Genomic DNA, 24,158 nt, shown 5'->3' with positions numbered 1-24,158 from the left:
TACTATTGCTGTTACTACTACTAATAAACCAAATTAACAAGGTGGGGGGGAAATATCTCAGATTAGAATACAAACTGTAGCTGTTAGAGTGCTAAATATATTGTTAAAACAGTGAGCTACCAAATGAGAAACCAATTCTCATTCTCTCTCTCTCTCTCTTTATCTCTCTCTGCAGTTTAAGAGCTATCCATATCAGTACTCATACCCATGCATAATGGCCAGATTTGATTATATTATTAATTAATTAATTAATTAATTAGTTTGTATACCACCCTTCATCCGATGATCACAAGGCAGTTCACAACATAAAAATACAAAATTAGAACATGAAATACATAATAAAACAAAAACAAGCCAATAATCCCCTTCCCACAAACACATTTAGATTGTTTAATCAGCCAAAGACCTGGCTATAGAGAAACATTTTCAGCTGACACCTAAAGATATGTAATGCAAGTGTCAGGCGAGCCGCCTTGGGAAGAGCATTTCACAAATGTGGGGCCACTGCAGAAAAGGCCCATTCTTGTGCTGCCTGCCTATGGACCTCTCATGGAGGATGCACACAGACTAGGACCACAGATGATGGCCACAGGGTCTGGGTCAGTCCATTCCAGTTCTCCTGCTGCAGCAACTCCTAGGAATTGTTCTATTTTAAGTCATGCTGTTAAGGTCACAGACAGAACTTCTGACAAGACTGAGATGCTTCCCCATTGATTTCTTTCCCCTATGATGCTTCCATTTGAAACATCAGTTCTTAAATCACTGTCTTCAGCAGTTGGGTTCTCAATGAGTACTTTATACCACTTGACATTCAGGAAGCTGGCAGATACTTTCCTACTACAATTTCTTAGAGACCAATCTAGAGCAGGACTCGTCTACTAACTTGAAGATTAAGCACTCTCTGCAGAGGTTCACTTTCTGGATATCTGCCTCAGTTGCTTCCACCTATTACGTGACTATGATATGATCCACTGATTATCATCACTGAAACACACAGAGAGGAACTCAACGAAATGCTAAGGCCATTGTTCCAGATTCAGGAAGGTAGCTGTGTTGGTCTGATGCAGCCAAAATATAATTTTTTTTAAAAAAATTGTCCAATAGCACCTTAGAGACCAACTAAGTTTGTTCTTGGTATAAGCTTTCGTGTGCATGCATTATCTTCAGATACAAAAGAGGCAGAAAAAGAAGTGGTAAGGTATTGAACCACAGGAACAAGTGAGCTCTCCAAAATTTGGCTTGGACTAATTAGTTAGCCAGTCCCCTCCCACCCCCAACCAAGAAGAGATTGTTTTTCTGATCCCACCTCCACATAGCTGCCAACTTTCAGATTTGAAAATAAGGGATCAGCAGCCTCAAAAATAAGGGATCAGCAGCCTCACCTATCCCGGGGACAGTCTACGGGATATCTAAGAATCTGGGATAGCAGCGGAAAGCAGCGGGAAATGGCGCTGGAATAAGGGAAATTCCTGCAAAAAAAGGGAAGGTTGACAGCTATGCACCTCCAGACCCCATTGCCCAGAAGCCCCACAATGCTGAAGCACATTCCCCTTTACTTTTTTAAAAGCTGTAAGGTGTGGTGGTGTGAGCAGCAAAGAAATTCCCTCCCTCCCTTTCTCTGACACTGCATGGATTAGCAGTGTGTGTGTTGGCTCATAGGTTACATAGTTCCTTCCAGAGGCGCCAGCTTCTCCAGAGTACTAAGGAGGCAACAACGCATGACTTCCTGATGTTGTGAGAAGCCAGGGGGCAGAGCTGAACACCCTCTGAAAATTGAGGGGGCCTTACTCCCTCAAAAACTACATGGGGGACAAAACCGCCTTGGTCCCCAGGAGTTGGTGCCTATGGTTCCCTCAAAGACTGCTGCAAAGGGAGGAAGGCAGGGGGCGGATGGGAAACCACTCTTTTCTCTCTATGGAATCTCCTGCCTATAGACAATCCTGAAATACATTTACAAATCTGGTGATTTAAGCACAGCTGAAAGGTGGCATGGAAGGCTCTCTTTTGGGCACCTTTAAACTTCAAGTACAATAGCTCTCCAGTGTCAAGGTGAAATCTATAACAGCTAAATCTTTATGACAGCATAAAATCTCAAGCACCACAGTACCTCATTGGCATGCTGCAACTCACCAGCAAATCGACTGACTTCTCCAAAGAGCAGGGATATTCTGAGTTTCTTGATACGCTGCATCATCCAGTCAGAACAAGGGCATGGGACAGAGATTCCTGCATCTGAAACGGAGTAAAAAAAATATCAATAGGCTTCACATCATTAACGTTTAACTAGGAAAAAGTAGCCGTAAGTTAAATAAGAAAATGCACTGGTACCCTCAGAACATTTATGAAACACTCAAAAATGATGACATTCTCAGAGTGAGAGAAATAAGGGTAAGATTAATAAGAAATACAAGTTAGGATTGCTCCAAATATTCTCCTGACTTGGTTTTTAAGCAGGAAACAACTATCTGGGCTGAGGGGGGAAGGAGAAGCATTTCCCAAAGTGGAGTTTAATTTTGAATATTTGTTTTTTTCAGTCCTGTTTTGTACCATCATTATTGCTAGCTAATAGTGCAGGAAAGTCATTATAAAAATTCAGTATCAGCGCTCTTCCCTCCCCTTCTAGGATTAGTCACATTGGTGATCCCTGAGTGAATGTGTTGAAGAATCAGCATCCTATGTAGTCAACTGGGTTTGGCTACGCCAAGGGGCAAACAAAGAAAATTCAAAGAGTGTGACACAAAAGAACATGTGGCGATTTTTGAAGCAACTGCAGAAAAATTGTCAAAGGGTGCAGTGGGAAGTTACTTTTGGCCACCTCCTAGAAAAAAGTAAGTACTTTCATTTTAGCCCTAATCCTAATTACAAGAGTTTGAGGCACAGATTCAGTACATAATCTACCTTTGCTAGATATTAAAGCATGAATATAAGAATTCTAGGCAGTTCCAAATTAATACCTCACGAGTCATACTACTGCCCACTAGGGCATTAGACATTCCTCTCTCTCTATGCCTTTGTCCTGTGAGAAAGCCCCTTCTGAAAACTTCAAAAGTCATTTACATTTCAGCTTGGGGAACTGTGTTTCAAAGATAAGTTCAGAGGTTCAGCTGGACATGTACAAGCCCTGAGGCATACCTAATGACCTCTCTGGAGTGTGACCACTGTTTTATAGCAACAGTATCATCCCTAATTCTTGTTTAAACCTTGGACATGTCCCAGATTGGCAGCTTCTTGCTCCATCAGCTTCCAGTTTTCATTTTTTAAAAATGAAAGGCTGCTTCCGTCTGTTCCCACTGCCCATGTCAGATCTGTGTCTCATCTTTTACACCGGGATTGTTCTGCCTTGCCAATGGTTGAAGGAACAACACTTTTCATAGGTGAGAGAATGTGAGAGTGAATAAGCAATTAGCTATATGGCTGGTGTGATGTGCAGCAATAGCACTGCTGGAATGGACAATAACGTGTGTGTGTGTGTGTGTGTGTGTGTGTGTGTGTGGTGATTCAGGAATTATTTTAGTGAGCATGGTTTCTATCAAAGGTACAAAAGTTAAGTGAGTTGGGCTACCCTGCATCGTGCCTGCACAAACTGATTAGATTTTACCTACGTAACCAACTGTCAATACTTGACATTTCACTGCTAAAGCAATTAAGTCTGTCAAGGAGTACTGTTCACAATAATACAAAGTGTCAAATATGTGGTACAGTTCACAATATCACACGGGAGACCTTTTCATATTAAATACATATATATTAGAATCCTGTTGCAGACTAACTTGGAACTTTCCTGCTTTGAATTATGATTTTATAGTCAAATAATTTTTTTAAAAAGGAAATCACATTTGAAAGATTAAAAGGATTTTGTGCTAAAATATTCTGTGATGATGCCTGGGGTCTATTCACATAATTCCTAGAGCTTTGAAAATGCAGCATCTGTTGAAAGAGGTACATTGTTACAAATAAAGTAACTGAAAGAATACCTTTCACAGAAAAAATACCTTACCATTCAACTCCTCCTGCTTCATCTATTTTAATTGTAAGACAAAAAACATGAACCAGTTTTTAAAAACAAACAAACAAACAAACAAACAAACAAACAAACAAACACCTTGCTGGCCTTTTATCAAGTTTTAGACTTGGAGAAGCAAGCAAACGAGCAGTTTATGTGAAAATGGCAAACTAGCCAAAATGAAGGATGGTTTTTAGTTTCACTTTTTCCATTTCAATACCTTCAGGGTTACAGTGTGTACAAAGCTTTAGAAGGTCACAGGTTCACCATCCTTCATTTAAGGCTTTAGAAAGGTTAAAACCAGCACTTCAAATTGTGCACAGAAACAAAAGCCCCTTTCTCCAATAACCTCACAGTGACTAGACCCTGTCAACAACATGGCTGCCATGTTCTGAACCAGCTGATGCTCCCAAAGTCTTGACTAGATATTACTTAATTGTGGCAAGGTTACAATCAGCCAACCACACCTACAACCAAGCAGGCTCCACTATTTATTTAATTTGGTTAGAAAGATTGGTGGCATAAATAGTGTTACTTCCAAGAAACCATGGTTGAGGCACGGAAACATGGATGGAATTTCAACAAATTCAGCAGCTCTTACAAGTGTTCACAAATGTTCAAAGGGAGCAAGAAAAGGGCTGAGGCAACTACAAAGCTCCCCTCATAGTTCACCTCATCCCATCTTGTTAAAAAAGAAATCCTAGCTCTGACCTTAATCCATCCTGCATCATCACAGGTGTAAAGGGAATTGGGGGTTGCTTGTGCGTAAAGGGTGCTGCAGCTCTAGGCAACGTTGCCTGGCTAAACCTTTCCCTGGCTGGACAGCCCTTTCTCCATGGCTGTGTCAGTCGCTGGCAGAATCCGTCAGTGGGCGTTTTCTGAACTTCTTCCAACATAAAAATTCTTTCACCCCAAGTCTCCGCCTAGCCTCTCTGCGCGGAAGTCTCCTGCGCAGAGTGGGCGTGCCCAACGGAGGTCCTGGGCTCTCCCCGCTGCTCTCTGTGGAAGAGTCTCGGAGCCCTCCCTCCGCAGTCTTCCCTTGCTTCCTGGTGTCCCTCCTATTTCCTTCTTCAAAGGAAGTTTGCTCTCTCTCCCTGCTGGTCCCTTCTCCTGCATCGTTAGGGAGCCTTACCTCCACTCTAGGCTCCGATGGCAGTTCCCTGACAACAGGGTTAGGACCTTTTTCTCAATGTTAGTGTGTTCCTGCTGTTCAGCCACAAGCCTTCTGCTACTGTAGCCCAACCCAGATTATCGGACTGAAAATGTGCCCACAAATATTTGATTGATGTATTTAAATATAGCTTTATGTTTTTATCTATGCAGAAAAAGAACATTTCAGCATGAAAGGAAAGCTAACTTTTATACGGGGGCATTTATAGATTTTTGTTTTTTAATGATACAATTACAGAGTTCCCACTAACGCTAGTGTTTGATTACATGCCTAGAAGCAGAAGCTAAATGTTGTAGCGGTAAGTCAAGCCAACATTACCACAAGCAAATGTTTTGACTTGTACTTAAAACAGATGAAAAAGATCGCTGATGGGAAGAGTGCAAGGAGGAGGGATGTAGGGTGGGAGGAAAAATATCAAAGTTAATAGCCAAAGGATGAAATAAAGCATGAATAGAATTTGAGGGATGGAGTCAAAAAACAGAAATGGGGCCGGGGGGAAGAGGAGGAGAAAAGAAAGCTCCCAGTTAAAAAAACACATGATTTCTTTCATATCTGGAAGTTAACCAGCAGATTAATAGAGAATGGCATCAATTCTTCCATCCAGGATGGCAAATCACTCACATTACAAAGCCTATATGGTCAGATTAGGTTCTTAAAAGTGCATGGGAGGTTAAAGGAGTTACTGTGCTCAGAACAAAACTACCGTATTTTTTGCTCTGTAAGATGCACCAGACCATAAGATGCACCTAGTTTTCGGAGGAGGAAAACAAGAAAAAAAATATTATGAATCTCAGAAGCCAGAACAGCAAGAGAGATCGCTGCGCAGCGAAAGCAGCAATCCCTCTTGCTGTTCTGGCTTCTGGGATAGCTGCGCAGCCTGCATTCACTCCATAAGATGCACACACATTTTCCCTTACTTTTTAGGAGGGAAAAAGTGAGTCTTATAGAGCAAAAAATTATGTTACATGCAATGTGAGAGACAGCAACTGAAACCAAATACAGTGATATCTTGGTTCTTGAACGGAGTCAGTTCCAGGAGTCCGTTCGACTTCTGAAAAGTTCAAAAACCAAGGTGCAGCTACTGATTGGCTGCAGGAGCATCCTGCTCTCAAGCGGAAGCCGCGTCGGATGTTCGGCTTCCGAAAAATGTTTGAAAACCGAAACACTTACTTCCAGGTTTTGTCTCCCCCATTTTTGCATTCCTAGGCAGTTAAAAAGAGGACCAGGATATTGTCAAGGACCTGGAAGGCCAGAATTCATGACTGGTGAGTTGCTTTCCACTTGGTTGGCCACAAGTGGTAAACAGGCCTGAGTTTTCAGCCGCCCTGGTCAGCTTGCTGACTTCCTGCCACACTAGCTTTCAGTGGGTGGCTGTGCAAATGCTGACAGCTTGACAAAGCACACAAAATAGCATTTACATGGCACCATAATCTGTTGAAAAGCTGTTCTCCTGCTGGGATGTCAAAAGGCACCAAGTCTGGCACATGCCACTGGCATTCCTACAAGCAACTGAGTGTATAGCAACTCCAGCTGGAAGTCACTGCTGACTGACTGAAAACCGCAGCTGTCGCACATGGAACGGGTCATGAGAATATGCCCTTCAGTGGGAAAAAGGCCAGCTCAGTCTCTTGAGCAGGAGAAGGCCATGCCAACAGTTTTGCTTGACTTAAAATCACAGAATACCTCTAATATTCACTTTTATTGTCACTTCCTTAAATAAACTTGCATAAAGACTATTTTAGAAATGTCTAATGGACACTACTACTTTGAAGGAGTTATTACAGCCACTGCAAGTCCACCATGAATGGAGGGACAGCCAGACATTGTTTCTGAAGACTAAACCCCTGTGAAGCTAGCATGAAAGCAACAGGATTGCTCCCCCAGCTTGGAAGTGCAAAGGAGGAATGAAGCATTAGCCTCACAGTTATACTGGACCTCAGGAGTACACATCATGTGTAAGAGACAAGACCCTCCCATTCCCCTTTCCATCTTGCTTATCAAGGTGATCCTTCTGAGAGAGACTGGAGCTGGAGTGGTAGGCCCATGTTCTCTTCTCTAAAGCAGGGCTGGAAAACCTTTCACCTTCCAGATGTTGTTGGGCTTCCATTCCCATCAGCCTGAGACAGCATGACCAGAAATTAGGGGTGATGGCAGATTTAGCAACACCTGGAGGGCCAAAGGTTCCTTAGCTCTACTCTAAAGAAACACTGGGATTAGCTCACATCTTCTTATAAAGGCCCACTAAACACAACAAATGCTGATCCAAACTTCTAATAGTTGCTTATTACATTTCTATCCCACCTTTCTTCCAATGAGCTCATGTGGTGTATGCAGAATTATCCATCTTAGTATCTCAGTAACAATATGGGGATGAGATTGTGTGACTGCTCAAGGTCATCCCGTGAGCTCCATGCTGAGCAAACATGTGGATCCAGGTTTCCCCATACAGATAGTCTACATACAAACCACACTGGCTTTTCTACACTACAGTGGCTCTCAAGCATGATGAAGTCTACTAATTTGCATCATATTTCCAGTTTTGGCTCCCAAAACACATGATCTACGTAGATTGATTTGATATGATTAACCAAATGGAGTGCGATAGCCTGTCAGAACAATGAATATAAGAACAGAAGGTTCATTTCAAAAACAGTCAGGCCTTCTTATTTAGGTTCATAGGTCAAGCTAGGCAGTCTTCCCCAACTTGTTGTCCTCCAGATGTTGTAGAACACAATTACCATCAGTCCTAGCCAGCACAGCCAAGGGTCAGGAATGAGGGTAGCTGTATTTCAAAATCACTGGTGGACACCATGTTGGGGGAGAGTGAGCTAGAGTGTCACCAGTGAAAATAGCTACTTGTTTTATTCCTTCAAAACTCAAAATATATATTTTGAGAAGCAAGAAAATCCCCATTCTCTTTACATGTTTTTCCTAGAGGGTCTATACACAAATGGGATTCTCTGTTCATTCCACTGAATACATTTTTTGTTTCTCAGAAATGTGGTTCTTTAGGCTGTCACTCATCATTACCCGGAAAAGTTCCATTGAGACAGATATTAAAACACGATCTTGTGGAATTAATGAAGAAGGTTATCAGTCAAATGAAATCAAATGAGAAGAGCTTTAACTCCCCTTCTATTTTCACACAGAGAAGAAAATGAACTGCAGACAAATTTTTAATTGTTATGGGCTAGACAAGATCAAGACGACAGACAAGGAGCACCACAGTGCAGGAAAAAAAGAAGACAGAGCCAAGGTTAACAATAAATAAATCAGACATGCAGTCCCTAACCCTCTTTGTACTTAAACCTCAAGGATCACAATTTTCATTAAACAAATGATGCACCAAGCATTTTGCAGGACGGATTCAAACACATACTAGAATTGTATGTTTGTGTATCTGAAGCGGATTAAAATGCACTGTCGTCCTAGCACAACATATGGACTTTGGGCAGTTTGAAAAGTGATGGGGAAAACAAACCATGACCCTTAAGTCAAGACCCAACCTTGGCTACAGCTTGTAGTTTCTATAAGGGAGACAAGCCACAATCCTGGGTTTGAATATCACGCCAAGCCAAACCATAGCTTGGCTCCAGGCAGCACAACAGCAGGAGGACCAGGAGAGGAGAGGAGTGAAGAGGCTGCAGTTTTTATTGCAAGGATCTGCACCCTTGTGTGTTTATGCTTAGTGATGGTTTGACTTAAGTGCTAAGTGTCAATCAGGCCACTTTGTATTCAGTGACACAGTAACTATAAGAAGAAGAATAACAAGTGTCATATACGTATCACTTCTAAATCTCATAGCCAGTGGCGGAGCAAGTTGGTTGGGCTCCTGAGGGCAGGACACTCCAGCCAGGGCGGGATGCTCCGCGGGGCCTCCAAGGAGTCTGCCTGCCTCCTCCCATTCAGCTGCCCTACAGCTGAGGGGGAGGCGGTGGGTGGACCATTTGGGGCAGCACGGAGCCTGTGTGCATAAGCCACTGCGTCTCTCCCAGGAAAGACGCGTGGCTTAGGTGTGCTGCAGGCCCCACGGTGAGTGCCGCCCGGCATTTTGTCACCCCCCTCAGTGGTGACACCTGGGGCAGACCGCCCCGCCACACCTCCTTCCTCCGCCCCTGCTCATAGCGCTGGCGCTGTGATGTTACCAAGTTTCAGTTATTATTTCAGCGAACCAAATCACAATTCTAAACCTTTAAAGGTAAAGGGACCCCTGACCGTTAGGTCCAGTCGTGGCCGACTCTGGGGTTGCAGCGCTCATCTTGCTTTATTGGCCGAGGGAGCCGGCGTACAGCTTCTGGGTCATGTGGCCAGCATGACTAAGCTGCTTCTGGCAATCCAGAGCAGTGCACGGAAATGCCGTTTACCTTCCCGCCGGAGTGGTACCTATTTATCTACTTGCACTTCGTGCTTTTGAACTGCTGGGTTGGCAGGAGCAGGAACTGAGCAACAGGAGCTCACTCTGTCGGGGGGATTCGAACCGCCGACCGTCTGATCGGCAAGCCCTAGGCTCTGTGGTTTAACCCACAGCACCACCTGCACTGAACCTTTAGGACTATTTAGGACTATTAATTAATTTAGGACTACTAATTTCAGGACTGCTATCTAGGTGGCTGACTGCCTGGAAGTCTCATCCGGTGAGATAGTATTTGCCCATCATCTGCCAATGACCAACAAATTCTGTTACACCCATTGAAATTATGTGGGAACTCATTACAAACCAGATTAAGCCATCCATACTAGTCCACATATTTAAAATATGAGTGGCTTCTTAATGGGGCAATTTGCCTTCTGATCTAATAACATGAGGAGAGAGAGATCATCCCTAGGTTTAAAGGAAAATATTGTTCATGGATTCTAGCTAAAATGGGCCTGTGGGCGTAGCTAAATGACAAGACCAAGGTGACTCTTCCCAATTTCCAGACTCTACAGTAAACACAGAGTGGAGCTCTCAAAGTGTTCACACAATGTAAAGGTCATAGGAGCCAACTCCTTGGGGCAGTGGGGGCTTCGGCTCCCACAATAAAATATTTAATAAAATGGCCAAAATATTTAAAGGTTCTGTGTCTGATGGGCATCCCTTGCCAGGGATGCAAGCAGGCAAACAAACTAACACCAACTGCACTGATCTCCTTAGCAGAAGCGGTACAAAATTGGAGTGATGTAGCTTCCAATTACCTTCCCTCTTTAACAGCACATTTGCAAGAAAATAGTTGAAAATTGCTGAAATTAAAGCATGTGGAAAAAACCTAAAGGGTATTTCCAATGTTTCGTTCAAATCAGTCAACTACTAATCTAAATATGGCTACTTCAGAGAAAGAGAACAATCAAAGGAGGAATTTTATGTTAGCGCTTTGGAGAAAGAAAGGCAGATGGCTAGGAATGATAAAAAGGTAGCATTTTACAGGGAATGGTCTGATGCAGTACAAAGTATGTGGGTGTCCCTATTTGTGCATTTTTGGTTAAAATATGGCAATAATTTGCAAAATAATAATAATAATATACAAATTCAATGAGCTGTACAGCACACTGAAGATGTTTGTCTAGTACTTGATAATGAGCAAGCTTCACATCCCAGTTGCAAGGAGGGGAGAGCACTATTGTAAATACATATCAAATATTCACAAAATAATCATCTCAAGTAGAAAAAGGACAAAGAGAACATATTGGAAATGAAGGTGAATTCAATGGTGCTTATTTAATAAATCCATTTTCAAGGGAGTTGGGTTTTTTGTTTTAGCTTTAAACACTACTACCAGGACAAATTACTATATTTCAGGTTGTATTTGCCACTGGAAAAGAGTAATATTTATGAATAATTCATCTAAAAATTAGCTTTCCCTCAATGCATTAAGCAGCCTCTCTTGATAAGGGTGATCTGAAATTGAAAAAATACTCAAGCAGCAAGTATTTTTAAAGGCAGGGGCATATGAATGCCAATAGTGATCCTGTTTCTACTATTCACAGGTCTTTATGTTATTCATAGCTATGCAAATTCAGTTGTTTTCTTTTATCTGAAAAAGGGACCACAAGCTTGAATAACAATTATAAATATTAACATATTAACTAACCAAATGACATTAGTGCCAAAAAAAGAAAAGAAAAGCAACAAGCAAAAGAAAAAAGGAAGGACTTCAGGAACTGCATCAACACTAGAAGAAGAAGAAGAGTTTGGATTTGATATCCCGCTTTATCACTACCCTAAGGAGTCTCAAAGCGGCTAACATTCTCCTTTCCCTTCCTCCCTCACAACAAGCGCTCTGTGAGGTGAGTGAGGCTGAGAGACTTCAGAGAAGTGTGACTAGCCCAAGGTCACCCAGCAGCTGCATGTGGAGGAGCGGGGAATCAAACCCGATTCACCAGATTACGAGTCTACCACTCTTAACCACTACACCACACTGGCTCTCCACACTAGTATCCAAAGTGCATCCATAGAGTCCCCCAACCTTTGGGGGCCTCTGGGCAAAACTTGGAAATCTAAGAACCGATAATGGGCAGTAAAATTGTGGTGCTGCAGTTCCTGTGGAAGTAGCTCCATTAGGAAACCATTTCATAGCCCCAAACAGTCAATGCCCAGAATTTTCCTTCCTTTCTCACTTCCCCAAAACAGCCCCCACACCCCAGCAAGAGAGAAAAAGAATGGGAGGGTTCTCCTTTGCTGGAGGTATTTGTTATATATTCAGTGGTCTGTTTGCCTGAGCTTGAGTCTGGACCAAGGATTCAGAGCCCCTGTGTTCTGATTCGATACATGATACCCAATCACAGAACATTTCAGGATTTGGGCCTCTGCCATTGGCCCTTATACTCTGAGTTATGATTCACAGCTTGGAAGTTTAGGCAGCCAATCACGTTGTGAGTGGGAGTGGCCCAGGCCTTCAGAAATGTATATAAGCAGTTGCTTTGCCCCTGTTGTCCAGTTCTGTTAGTTCAATAAAGGTTCTCACTTTGTCTTGCCTTGTGGGAACCCACCTACACTTTAATATTTATGTGGCAGCCACAATCTATCAAGAATGTTATGCTTGGATCCTGCATTGTAGTCCCTGTGTTTATTTAGCAGCATCCTGTACTAGATGACCTCTGAGGTCAATGATTATGGGGCCACACTAGTACCTTTACCTCGGGGGGGGGGACGACAACCTATGTTTGTCACATTTAAAACTCATTCAACATTAAGATCCTTTTCCTCCCTGCACACCAGAGCACAGTCTGACTTTTTTTAAAACATTGTTTGCTCTTTTGGCATTTGTTCTCCTCTCTGAATCTGCTGGTCCTCCCCTGTCCCCAAACACTCAGTTTCCACACTCCCTGGGTCTTTAGCCATCCTCATTCATGTCTCCAGACTGGCTTTTTGTGCTAGTCAGAAAGGAAGGCTTTTTAAGCATTTCCCACACATTATCTGTTTTAATCAGGTTTTAATTGGCTGCTTTAGAAATGCATTTTTAACTAATTGTTACACACACAGAGCCTTTGGGACCTACCCACAATTAAAAGCTTTAAAATCCCAGTTTCGGAAAAGAAAGAAACAAGGACTGTAGAGAAAGATCCTCATAAAAAAGGCTCTCTAATGAGCCAGCTCTCATGTATTAAGAAATTTAAAATTAGAAATAGCAAGTCAATTCACAGCACCTCCTTGTTATTGTCAATTACAGCTTTCTGGTCCTCAAAAGAGTTTTAACAACTCTGGGCTTGTCACATCTCTTTCAGGTAACCATTAGCCGCTCCAGTAACAGAAAATTAATTCGCAAGCTGGTTCTTTGGCTTGGCAGTTTCAAAGATTAGGGAGTTCCAAGTTTTGGCCTGTAAAGACAGCAAGCAGGTTTCTTCAGGAAACTTTTGCCATGAAGCAGCTGAAAAGGCAGGCTAACTTGCATACAGCGTCAATGACCTCGGCTGCTTCCAGATGACCTGTTTATTGAGCATTCACCCCAGTTTATTTGCACAAGGTTTGTGAGGAGGTATGGCGACATCAACTATTTATTGAGCGTTCATTCTGCTTTGTTTGCAGGGAGGTGATATGATGTTGCATCAAGCAGTTGTTACCCCCTCCCACTTTGGTGCGCATTTCACTGTCACAGCAAAAAGTTTGCTTTGTGGAGCAGGGGAAGCAGGGTTGTGGCACAAGATACCAAATCAGCTTTAATTGCACTTCCTGAATTTGCCAGTGTGCGCCTTGAATTCCACCTGAAAACAGCGACATTAAAAAACAAAGAATATAACATTGGACTGTTTTTGTCTTGCATGATGTTATTCTTAAAATGCCATTGTTGTATTTGAAATGATGCTTTTGGAGGCTATGATGCTTGTGAAATAAAGTCTTCAACTTCTCCATTTGCATGTTTTTCAAATGACATATATATTTTTACCTTTCAGAAGTGTGCACATTAACGGTGCACGCAAAAGGCTTCTCAATGCTTGTGATTGTGAGTACAGTCATACCTCGGGTTGCAAACGTGATCCATGTGGGAGGCATGTTCGCAACCCACAGCGTTCGCAACCCGCAGCACTGCATCTGCGCACGTGCGTGACACAATTTGGCGCATGCGCGTGATGTCATTGTGTGCTTCTGCACATGCGCGAGCGCGAAAACCTGGAAGTAACCCATTCCAGTACTTCCAGGTTCGGCGCGGTCCACAACCCGAAAACACGCAACCCACAGCGTTCATAACCCAAGGTATGACTTGTATAGCAAGGCTGGGTTATTGATGCCATTACTTACTGCACATTGACTCAGTCTTTATCACTTGAGAGGTAGCTATGAACACAAAGTTTTCCCATATAGGTGCCCTGGGAGATTCCTCCCCCTGACCCAGGTTAATTCTTTACAGTTATTTAAAGATTCTTGTGCCTCAGTTTTTAATAGAACCATGGCTAAAATGTGTGTTCCAGTAGCCTTGGGAAACACTAGCATTTAATTCATGTCACTATAGAGAATAAATCCTACTTACCCCATTAACACAAGTCAACACTAAATATAGAAACACCCCCAAAGCTCTCTCCAGGTAACTGTTCCACCTGGGAACATATGCATTCTACGCTAGTCTGATAGCCAAACCAGATGTGGCATTACTTACATGAATATATTTAAGGTGGGTTTGGGTTTTTGTTATGCAAATAGCAGCCGTGAGGAAGCCTGATGGGGAAGGCAGAGCTTAACACATACTCTCTCAAATAGCAACTTCCAAGAGATGATTTTGTCTGACCATGGCATGGAGAGTTATGTTTTCTTTCCTCCTGATGCCCAGGTGTTAATTTACATTTGTGCAATTAATGTCATGTCTAGGTACACTATGAACCTACAGCTTTGCTACTGAAGCCCTGCCGCTGTATATATTTTATTTGTAGCCTGTGTTTCTTCCATCTTTAAACCTCAAGATGGCATACAAAGGGTTTTCAGGCTATTTCCTTCCAGACATTGAACAGTCCTGCGAAGCTTCAGCAAGGCAGCCGCATTGTGTGCCTTGGGTCTCATTGCTTTGGGAAACTGGCTTATTAATTCCAGTGACAGGTATGGAGAAAACCATTTGAACAGAAATGAAGTCAAAAATTAAAATAAACTCTGCTGGTCTCTCAAGGCCCATTATGCGCTCTCTCGTTATTATACGATAACGCCAGAGACTGTTTTTAGATCTAGTGCTCTTCAAGGTAATGATCGCTATTTGGATTGTACTGTTGTCTCTAATAAAAAGGCAGATGGGTAGGAAACTCATTTAAGTTTAATACAATTAGCAGGCTGTAGGCATTTGTGATCCCTTTCCAGCTCTCCCTGTGTGTTTCCAAATAATAGTCCAATAAATTTTGAATGTTTTTTAGTTGGTGCCACTGTTCTGTCATCTTATAGGATATTCTTAAAGGCTGATCCGAATGTGCCTGACTTTCTCAGTCATACCCATAAATCCTCTTGAGACTCAATTAATTTAAGCAATGGAAGCTCAGTGGCTTTCAACTTAAAAGGCACTGGAGAGACACATTAATCTATTTTTAAATATTATCCATCCTTGTGCTGGGTAGCTCGCAGAGTGGCAAGAGAGCCAGCTAAAGTCACCGAGACTATTCACCACCTAAGGCAATTCATTATATCTGTATAGAGCAATTCCACATCTGCAAACCAGCTTATTATTAGTGCTGGGCAAACAAACAAACCAGCATGAAAACTTACTGAAGACAGAGCTTATGCCACCCCCTTTGAAATGACACCTGCCCAACACCTGGGAAGATCCTCTTGCTTATCCAAGGCACAGATTCAAGATTAGAGCACTATAAAGGTTCTCAGTTGTCAGCAAGGTGCTGTTTTTAATATCTCTGATAAAAGTTATGCATAATACATGAAAGAAGACTAATTGCCAGTTCACCACTCACTCCCGAGTGATTTATATTGTGGGTAGCAGTTTCATTTTTGAAAAATAATCCAGTAATTAAAAAAAATCCTATTATTTTTTAAAATATATGAATACTTCTTTTAGCCATGAAATAATGTTAGCCTGAAGACATATTGAAGAGTTTGAGTGAGGAAGGTGTAGAAACATGAAAAGGTAGCATTCCTATGCACAGTTGCTTTTGTTCCAATCTCCTTTAAACTCAGTGGGATTAATTTCAGAGTAAATGTGAATTGGATTCGGCTGCACGAGTGTGATCTCTAGGCAGTCACAAACTTGGCAAATGGTTTTGTCTGTGTGGTAGTGTTTGTTTTAGGGTGTATAACCGTGTTTTGACTGGTTTTTGTGTGTGGGGAGAGGCATGTGGGAGGCAGAAGATTAAAGATTAAGGATTCACTTTTGGATATCACTCAGTGTTCAGCTAAGGCTAATTTCAGCTGCAACATGCACCACCAAATAACCATTTCAGAGAAGAAAAACTAGGAGTGTGTACTTGCACAATAATCTCTGGCCGTCCCAAAACATAAACACACACCTCCAAGAGAACACCTTCCTTTGAGGCAGCATAGAAGTGTGTCCAGCCTAAGCACTGCCCCAAGGTTTATTGCACCCCTGTATACCCCAGGTTCCTTATTCCACACTGGCAATTCTTAGCCAGGGGCCAGGTACCATGCCTGGCTGTGTCTTGTGCCAGACACAACTAAGAAGGCTGTGATGCTGAAGTTTAACAGGTGGTGATGCTGACACAGCACAGGAAATTTACAAGATTAGCTTTAGGGATACTACCAGCATTTTGTCTCTCGTAATTGCTGTTATAATAAATGGCCCTATTAGACATTTTAATGTTTGAAAAGCTGATTTTCCAAAAAAGAGCCCATTTGACTCCCCGCAGAGATGACATATTATATACAGTACTCTCACTTTCCAGCCATTTCCAGTAATAATTGAAGATGGGAGGGAGCTGGGCATTGCCATTGTTCGCATGTTGTTTCTTTTCTGGGTCCTATTGCTCTCTCAAAAATAGTTTCTTTTGCAATTATTTTAAAGTTTAACCTAATTATTATATGGCAAATTCATCGTGATTGGCAGGTGACATTAGACAAGGTTGTGTCAAAGCAAGTGTTATCCCACACTTTCTAGCACATTTCCCTCTTATGTTTCTCATCATAAAAGTCCAATCTTTTGGAGAAGTGGGTTTGTTGAGCAAGACCTTCCAATCAACTATAACTGCGCGACCAGAATTTACTGCTATGTGACTGGCATTGGCTAGCACAATAAACTTATTGATGATGGTATGTGGTGCAGTGGATAGAGTGTTGAACCAGGACCTAGGAGAACAGGGTTCAAATCCGCACTTGGCCATGAAGCTCACTGGGTGACCTTGGGCCAGTCAGTCACTCTCAGCCTGCCCTACCTCACAGGGTTGTTGTGAGGAGCAGGGGGAACCATGTAAGCCACCTTAAGCTCTGTGGAGAAAAAGGTGGGCTCTAAAAGAAAGAAAGAAAGAAAGAAAGAAAGAAAGAAAGAAAGAAAGAAAGAAAGAAAGAAATTCCACCTGAAAATGGTGCCCCCCGGGAAGTGCCCAAAGTCACAGACCCCAAGTGCACTGAGGGTCGGAGGCAGGCCTATACTCTGTGTAGGAACAGCTGACCTGACAGACAGCCTCCCTGGCTCTCTGGTTAAGTGAAAAGGAAGAATTGAGCCCAGGAAGCCATGGAGAATATTGTCTCCAATTAGTGTCTTACCAGCAGCCACAAGTCTTTGTTAAGAGGCCTTATATCACAGCAACGCTGAGGTTTAATGTGAACCGGGAATACTCTCGCCATCGTTTTCCAACAGTAGGAAAGAGTGGTTCTATCAGGTGTCTCCTTATAAAAATAAAAATCAATGCATATGCCTAGCTTTAGATAGCAATTGTCCTATTACTGTGACTTACTGTCTAGAAAAGGTTGAGATATTTTTTGTCACAGACTTTTAATCCAACGGCACGATATGGTGAACCTCTCATTTGCGTCTGCTAAATATCACCACTCCAGACATAGATAACCAAAACAGAGATATACTTTTACAAGCAAAGATTTAAGGAAAGAAACAATAATAAAAAAGTGACTGGGACATTTTTCTGAGAAATGGAAAATTGCCATAGGAGTGAATCAAAACAGATGAATCTCTTTTCAACTCCTGCTGCCTCTCCAGTTGTGCATCTTCAGTATCTCGGAACAGAGCACCTGTTTGCCTCAGTAAAATGAAGATGAAACTAGACTTAGAATTACTACATTAACTGACACCCACAGTTATTCTCAAAGTATAACTCATTTGGTACTACAACATTCTCTTTCAAAGTTTCAAAACGGTCTTAGTGACATCCATTTAATTGGTTTCCCAAAAAATAAAATAAAAATGCAACTACTACCTAAGCCATGACTCTTAAATCTTTTTTAACAGGTGTTCAGTGGAAACACACACAAATTTAAAGGGGTAATGAAGACTTCTGAAAGAATTTTCCTTGTTACGCTATAATGAAAGCCTGAGGAAGCCTCTTACAGTGTTTCATAGACTGCCACTACAGTATTTCAAAACGGCAAAAGTATTTTCAAATGCTGAAGTTCCTTAAAATTCTCAGCATATGTAACTCAAAAGCTGAAGCTACCTGCATTTATATTTCTAACCCTTGAGCTGGCGTGGAAGGGCTCAACTCTCCTATGGGGTAAAATATCTGGCATGAGCTAATCTTACAACTCATGCATAATATGCTCTTTGAGCAATTTTCAGATCATGCCATAACTGATGCTAATAGTCTTGTTGAGCACCCAGATTGTCAGCGTGCTCATTAGATGGCTTGTAATTTTCACAGACAGCTACCAATGAGCACACTAGGAACTCTGAGACGTGTCATTAGCACTTCTCAATTATGCAAGTTAACCTCCACAAGATCAAAACCTGCACACGCTGGCTTCATTCCTGTCACACAGCACTATGATGTCCCATGACTGCTGGCAATCCCCAGTACGGTATGCATTTTGCCCCTGCAGGAGCTCCATTACAGGGTCACTCATTAATGGAGCTCCCTGAAGGGTCTGGGGCTAGAAAGAGAGGGTGGGGAAAGGGATAGAAGACCAAACTTGCCGTAGAGTCCCTTGTGCAGTCAACCAGAATATGCCCTGGAATGCAGCCTGGCAAATTAGCAGCCCTCTCTCACCAAAGGGCTGCAACAGAAGCACCACACCATGCCTTGTTCCCAGTTCCCAGCCACTCCAAATGCTTGCCTTGCCACAAACAGTAATTCCATGAATATGTAAAGGGCGGGGGGGGGGCATTTTACTCACTCTGTTGAGATGGTTGCTGTTCAAAACAGTGGCTACAAGTCTTTCCAGAGAGACTTCCAGATTCTTGAGACACTGTCCCAAAATCTGTCCAACTACATCTGTGTCACTTAATCACTTTGTTCTGACTCAAACTGCCTGAGTCATAAGATGTGAAAAGTTGAGTTCTGGAAGAACTATATGAAGCAACCAGGTCACTGAGCAATTTAGAGATAGAGTCAGATATTGTGGAGGAATTCCTTCCACATTTTTTTCCAAGTCTGTTCTCAGACCTCCAGCCTATGCCAGTTCAAGGAAAGGTTGTGGGAACTGCACATGAGAAACCAAGGACTTGCTTGTTATGGCAAGTCAATATTGGCCATGCAGAAACATAGCCTCTGCTGAAGGTAGGTAAGGTTTCTAGTGTATCAGCTATATACCTATTTGAGGTATTGTATCCAGAATCATCAAAATGGCCTAAGCACAGCTCCATATGGGTAGGTAGCAGAGCATCACCTATGGAAGTTGGAATCCCTAAAACACACAGTGAGCCACTGTGTTGCAGTAGGAGCAGAGTCAGTCTTGCAAATGAACATAAAACCTCAAGAAGACTCCTGCTGGATCAAGCCAAAGGCCCATCCAGTTCATTCTCCTGTTCTCACCATGGCTGACCAGATGCCTATGGGAATCCTGAAAGCAGGAGCTGAGTGAAAGAGCACCCACCCCACTGGTGACCTCCAGCAGCTGACATACAGAGACATACTGCCTCCAACAGTGAAGGTAGAATGGTGATACCCAGGTTCAAATCTCTGCCTAGTCATGGAGCTCATTTGGGTGACTTTGAGCATTGAGCTAGTTACTATCTCAGCCCAGGATATCTCTTTTGGCTGTTATGATGCTCAAATAGCCATTGATGTGAGGAATACAATCCATATACTGTATGCAACTTTGAGCTCCTTAGAATGGCTCCTGGTGGTGAATCTGTGGGCCTTGAGATGTTTCTGGGAAACAACTGCCTTCTTCTCTGATCTTTGACCATGCTCACTGGGGTTGATGGGAGTTGGAGTTAGGGTTGCCATACGTCTGGAATTTCCTGGACATAACCGGCATTTGGTCCTCGTAAACAGCATCTGAGCAGAATTCGCTGGAATGTCCAGGGAAATCCAGACATATGGCAGCCCATGTCGGAAGTGTAGATTTTGGTGAATTTCATTTTGAGATTTTGCAAATATATATATATATATATTTATTTATTGAATTTATATACCACCCTATACCCAGACTGGATGACAGCCAACAAACTGAAGCTCAATCCAGATAAGACTGAGGCACTGTTAGTGGGTGGTTCCCTAGACCAGCTGGGTGGGAGATTACCTGCTCTTGATGGGGTTACACTTTCCTCCCTATGTTAGAGGAAAGGAAGGGTAACAATGCAAATAAAGTAACAAACCGAACAAAAAAGTGAAATGTCAGTCTGTCCCCCACTGGGGGGCAGATAGTCGCAACCAATGCCTAAGCAACCATAGAATCATAGAATCATAGAGTTGGAAGAGACCACAAGGGCCATCGAGTCCAACCCCCTGCCCAGCAGGAAACACCATCAGAGCACTCCTGACATGTGGTTGTCAAGCCTCTGCTTAAAGACCTCCAAAGAAGGAGACTCCACCACACTCCTTGGCAGCAAATTCCACTGTCGAACAGCTCTTACTGTCAGGAAGTTCTTCCTAATGTTTAGGTGGAATCTTCTTTCTTGTAGTTTGGAACCATTGCTCCGTGTCCGCTTCTCTGGAGCAGCAGAAAACAACCTTTCTCCCTCCTCTATGTGACATCCTTTTATATATTTGAACATGGCTATCATATCACCCCTTAGCCTCCTCTTCTCCAGGCTAAACATGCCCAGCTCCCTTAGCCGTTCCTCATAAGGCAACGTTTCCAGGCTTCACCACTCACATTTTTTGTATTTTAATACAGTGGTGCCTCGCAAGACGAAAATAATCCGTTCCGCGAGTCTCTTCGTCTAGCGGTTTTTTCGTCTTGCGAAGCAACCCTATTAGCGGCTTAGCGGATTAGTGCTATTAGCGGTTTAGCGGCTTAGCGGCTATTAAAGGCTTAGCGGCTAAAAGGCTATTAGTGGCTTAGCGGCTTAGAAAAAGGGGGGGAGCGGAAAAAATCGCAAGACTCGCAAGACGTTTTCGTCTTGCGAAGCAAGCCCATAGGGAAATTCGTCTTGCGAAGCGCATCGAAAAACGGAAAACCCTTTCGTCTAGCGGGTTTTTCATCTTGCGAGGGATTCGTCTTGCGGGGCACCACTGTAAAGTTGTGGCCAAAATTATGCCAAAAACCTTAAACAAAAATTCTGTGTGAAGTGTGAGTTTTGGGGTGGCCTGGGGACCTCGACATGCAACACATGTGTTTGCAAGAACATATGATCCTGGGGGGCAAAAGGCAGGAAGCAAGAGCAATCCATTGCTGGCAAGTTATGTGCACAGTGAAGGAAGTTGCCACTTGGTAAACAGAGGATGCAACATATATCTTAAAAAAATAAAAAATAACTTCAATATAAAAGCTGAAAGTTTCAAGAAATTAGGCTTGCTACAATTCTTAGCTGTAGAAGTAATGAAGGCAAACATGCAAGAAAAGGTCCTTTTCTTTTCACTTTGATCTGACTGAATTAATAACTTAAAAGGTGTTCTGAAGTAAAAGGAATACTCAAGAAATGCAGCACAATGGATGAAAAGCAAAAGTGGCAAAAACGCTTTGAAAACTGGATTGCACTTCAAACAGGATGTGATTTTGTAGGCTATGCCTCGGTGACAGTGTGGTTTCAGAAGCAACTCACTAACCATCGCAACTGCATAAAAATAAAGATTCTCTGGGAATATAATGTGTTAAACACTGACCCTTCCGTACACATTCTAGGCACCTTGATGCAATGGAGGAAGGGCAAAGGTTTGGCACCTGAGGAAGAAATTGTCCTGATTAGCGCAAGTAAATGAGAAGCTTGAAAGGAATAGCCTTGTGATCCCCAGCACCTGGTATTCAGAGGCATGCTGCTTCCCATACGGAGGTATGGGAAGCTATTAGTAGCAACTTATCTTCCATGAATTTCCTGGCAAGAGAGACGGCTGTTCCATCCTTTGCTTAGTGGCTTAGCATGGGAAGACAGGCTATAGTTGACTTAATAGATCAGAGATGTCCATAGTCCAACCTTATGGAGATGGAGTAGGTTACAGAAAGACTTGGGTACCACAGCCAGTGGCATTAAATGCCAATTACATCCGCACACAAACATACCCCTCTAGCTACCTATCCCTCTATTAAGAGAAAATTTGCAGGTGAAAAATGAAAATGAAAACATAAAATACGTTTTATGTTTGAAAATTATTCAGTTAAGCAAGACATGATGTCCAGAGTTCATTCAAAATGGAAATTACCAATTTACTATTTTCCAAACAGCATCCAGGAAAAAAAGTTTGCTTAAGAAGAGCTGCTGCCTCAAATGAATACCTTCAGCTTCTACAGCTTCAACTCTTGACTTCTGCTTGGAATCCTGTCCAGATACTATTTTGGACATGCGCTCTGCATATTATTCTTTGCTGCTTTTATCTGCTGGCTTTGAGTGAATAATCTCTAAAGCCAGCACCAACTGTGAGGTTTTCAAGTACCGCATCACATCTTTATCTTTCATTTCTGTAATAACAACAACAAAAGCAAAGCCATATTAGGGTGCTTCACCCTAATAAAAAAGTTATTTCCTGTGTTTTATTCATTTAAAGGAAATAATCCAGAAGCAGATCAGTTTTCCTAGCCTGGGCAAGGCTTAGATCAATCAATGAGTGCAATCTCCAGCAGCAAGAGGAACGAAACATTTATAAGTAGCATCAATACAGTGTCAAAAATAAAATGTAGTCTGACAGTTTGAAAGCAATTGTGTGTATCACAGGATAATAAATATTTGCTAGCAGGTGGAAGCCTTGCTTTGGTGAAGCTATAGATGCTATTTCAAAAATAATAAAATAATAAAAGTTTATAAAAAAGAGTAAGTTTGTTTTACTTAAACAAAGTAGAGCTTAAACAGAGTAGAGTCATTGAAATCAATGGAACTAACTTAGTCATGTTTGTTAATTTATGAATAAAACTCAGTTGAATTCCATCCATTGAATTAAATGGATGTGTTGTTAGAGAGTTCTGGGCTTGTGTCTGAGTCCATGGATTGTGACACTAGAAATATGTATGGTGGTAAGAATGTGCTCAGAGGCACCAACTTCTGAGAAAGAATGGAGAGGGGTGCCAACCGTCGCATGACACATGACATCAACATCCCAATATTCCTCCACCCCTCCAATACACACCATTTGCATTTTCATAGGGCAATTCCCAGAATGTCTGGTTGGAGTCTCAGTTATCTTGTGGACATCACCCCTTTATTCATCAATTAAGTTTGAGAGAAGTGAGGGAAGGAGGCTGGTCACTGAATAAGTAGCACACATGGTGACAACTCCATAGGGCTGAGGGGTCTTCAGCACCATCAAAGTCTGTTGGGATGGGACTGAGCCCCCCAATCTTGAGAGTCTGGGGCTTTCTGGACCTCACAGTGGTTAGCCTTGCCGCCAATGTTGGGCAGAACTTGGCTTCTCTGGTAGCCCACAATTTTCGGCTATCAAGCAAGAGGGAGAGGAGGAATAGAATGGAAAGGTGGGTTAAAAGGGAAATAAGATGCGTACATGAAAATCCTAAAGCTGCAACCTTCTGTCTACTTATCTCAGAGTTAGCACCATTCCACTCAATGGGACAAGGCATGCAAAGAGTTGCATTACTTACTAGTTTGTGTAGGGGGCTAAAGAGTTTAGTCAAAGTCCCAGCTCATCAAGGGCACTAATCATAATACAGCTCAAGACAGTGACTTTGGATCAATACAAAATTATATCTACACTTGTGGGTTATGGTAACAAAAAGTTTGGAAACCACCAATTCTGCAGTCCCGGAAATCAACTGCTGTACTTTTGCTTTGTTTCCCTTAAAAATACTATCATGAAGAGCAGCATGATCTATCCAGTGCTACACATTGATAAACAGGCTACATTTTCCAAGAAGAGATTTATTCATGTCGTCTCCTGTTCAATATTTCGTTTCACCTACCATTCATTTTAGAAGGGAAATGGAAGTAGTTGTCAGTTTTCATTTACTGCTTTCCTGCAATATATTTTAGTCTATTGTTGCACCAGTCAAGGAGTTAAGGGCGAAATCTTCCAGTGCCCATCCGGCATAGGGACCTTGCATCAAAATTGCTCACACATTCCCAGGCTCAAGGT

The 24,158-nt window shown here is 42.4% G+C and overlaps 1 protein-coding gene across 1 annotated transcript in view; it reads right to left on the bottom strand.

Annotated features, from left to right (window-relative positions):
- MEI4 (meiotic double-stranded break formation protein 4) overlaps positions 1 to 22,534 on the bottom strand; it is a 43,153-nt gene extending 20,619 nt beyond the window's left edge. The window contains 8 exon segments of the mRNA XM_053384010.1: positions 2,131 to 2,169; positions 2,172 to 2,185; positions 16,959 to 17,031; positions 18,555 to 18,627; positions 19,003 to 19,038; positions 19,040 to 19,146; positions 20,221 to 20,249; positions 22,281 to 22,534. Coding sequence (XP_053239985.1) covers positions 2,131 to 2,169; positions 2,172 to 2,185; positions 16,959 to 17,031; positions 18,555 to 18,627; positions 19,003 to 19,038; positions 19,040 to 19,146; positions 20,221 to 20,249; positions 22,281 to 22,534 — 625 coding nt within the window.
- Between the last annotated feature and the right edge of the window lie 1,624 nt (positions 22,535 to 24,158).

Source organism: Podarcis raffonei, chromosome 3 (genome assembly GCF_027172205.1).
Source record: "Podarcis raffonei isolate rPodRaf1 chromosome 3, rPodRaf1.pri, whole genome shotgun sequence".
Taxonomy (NCBI): domain Eukaryota; kingdom Metazoa; phylum Chordata; class Lepidosauria; order Squamata; family Lacertidae; genus Podarcis; species Podarcis raffonei.
Note: the sequence above shows the minus strand (reverse complement) of the source record. Positions and strands in the feature narration are given on the sequence as shown.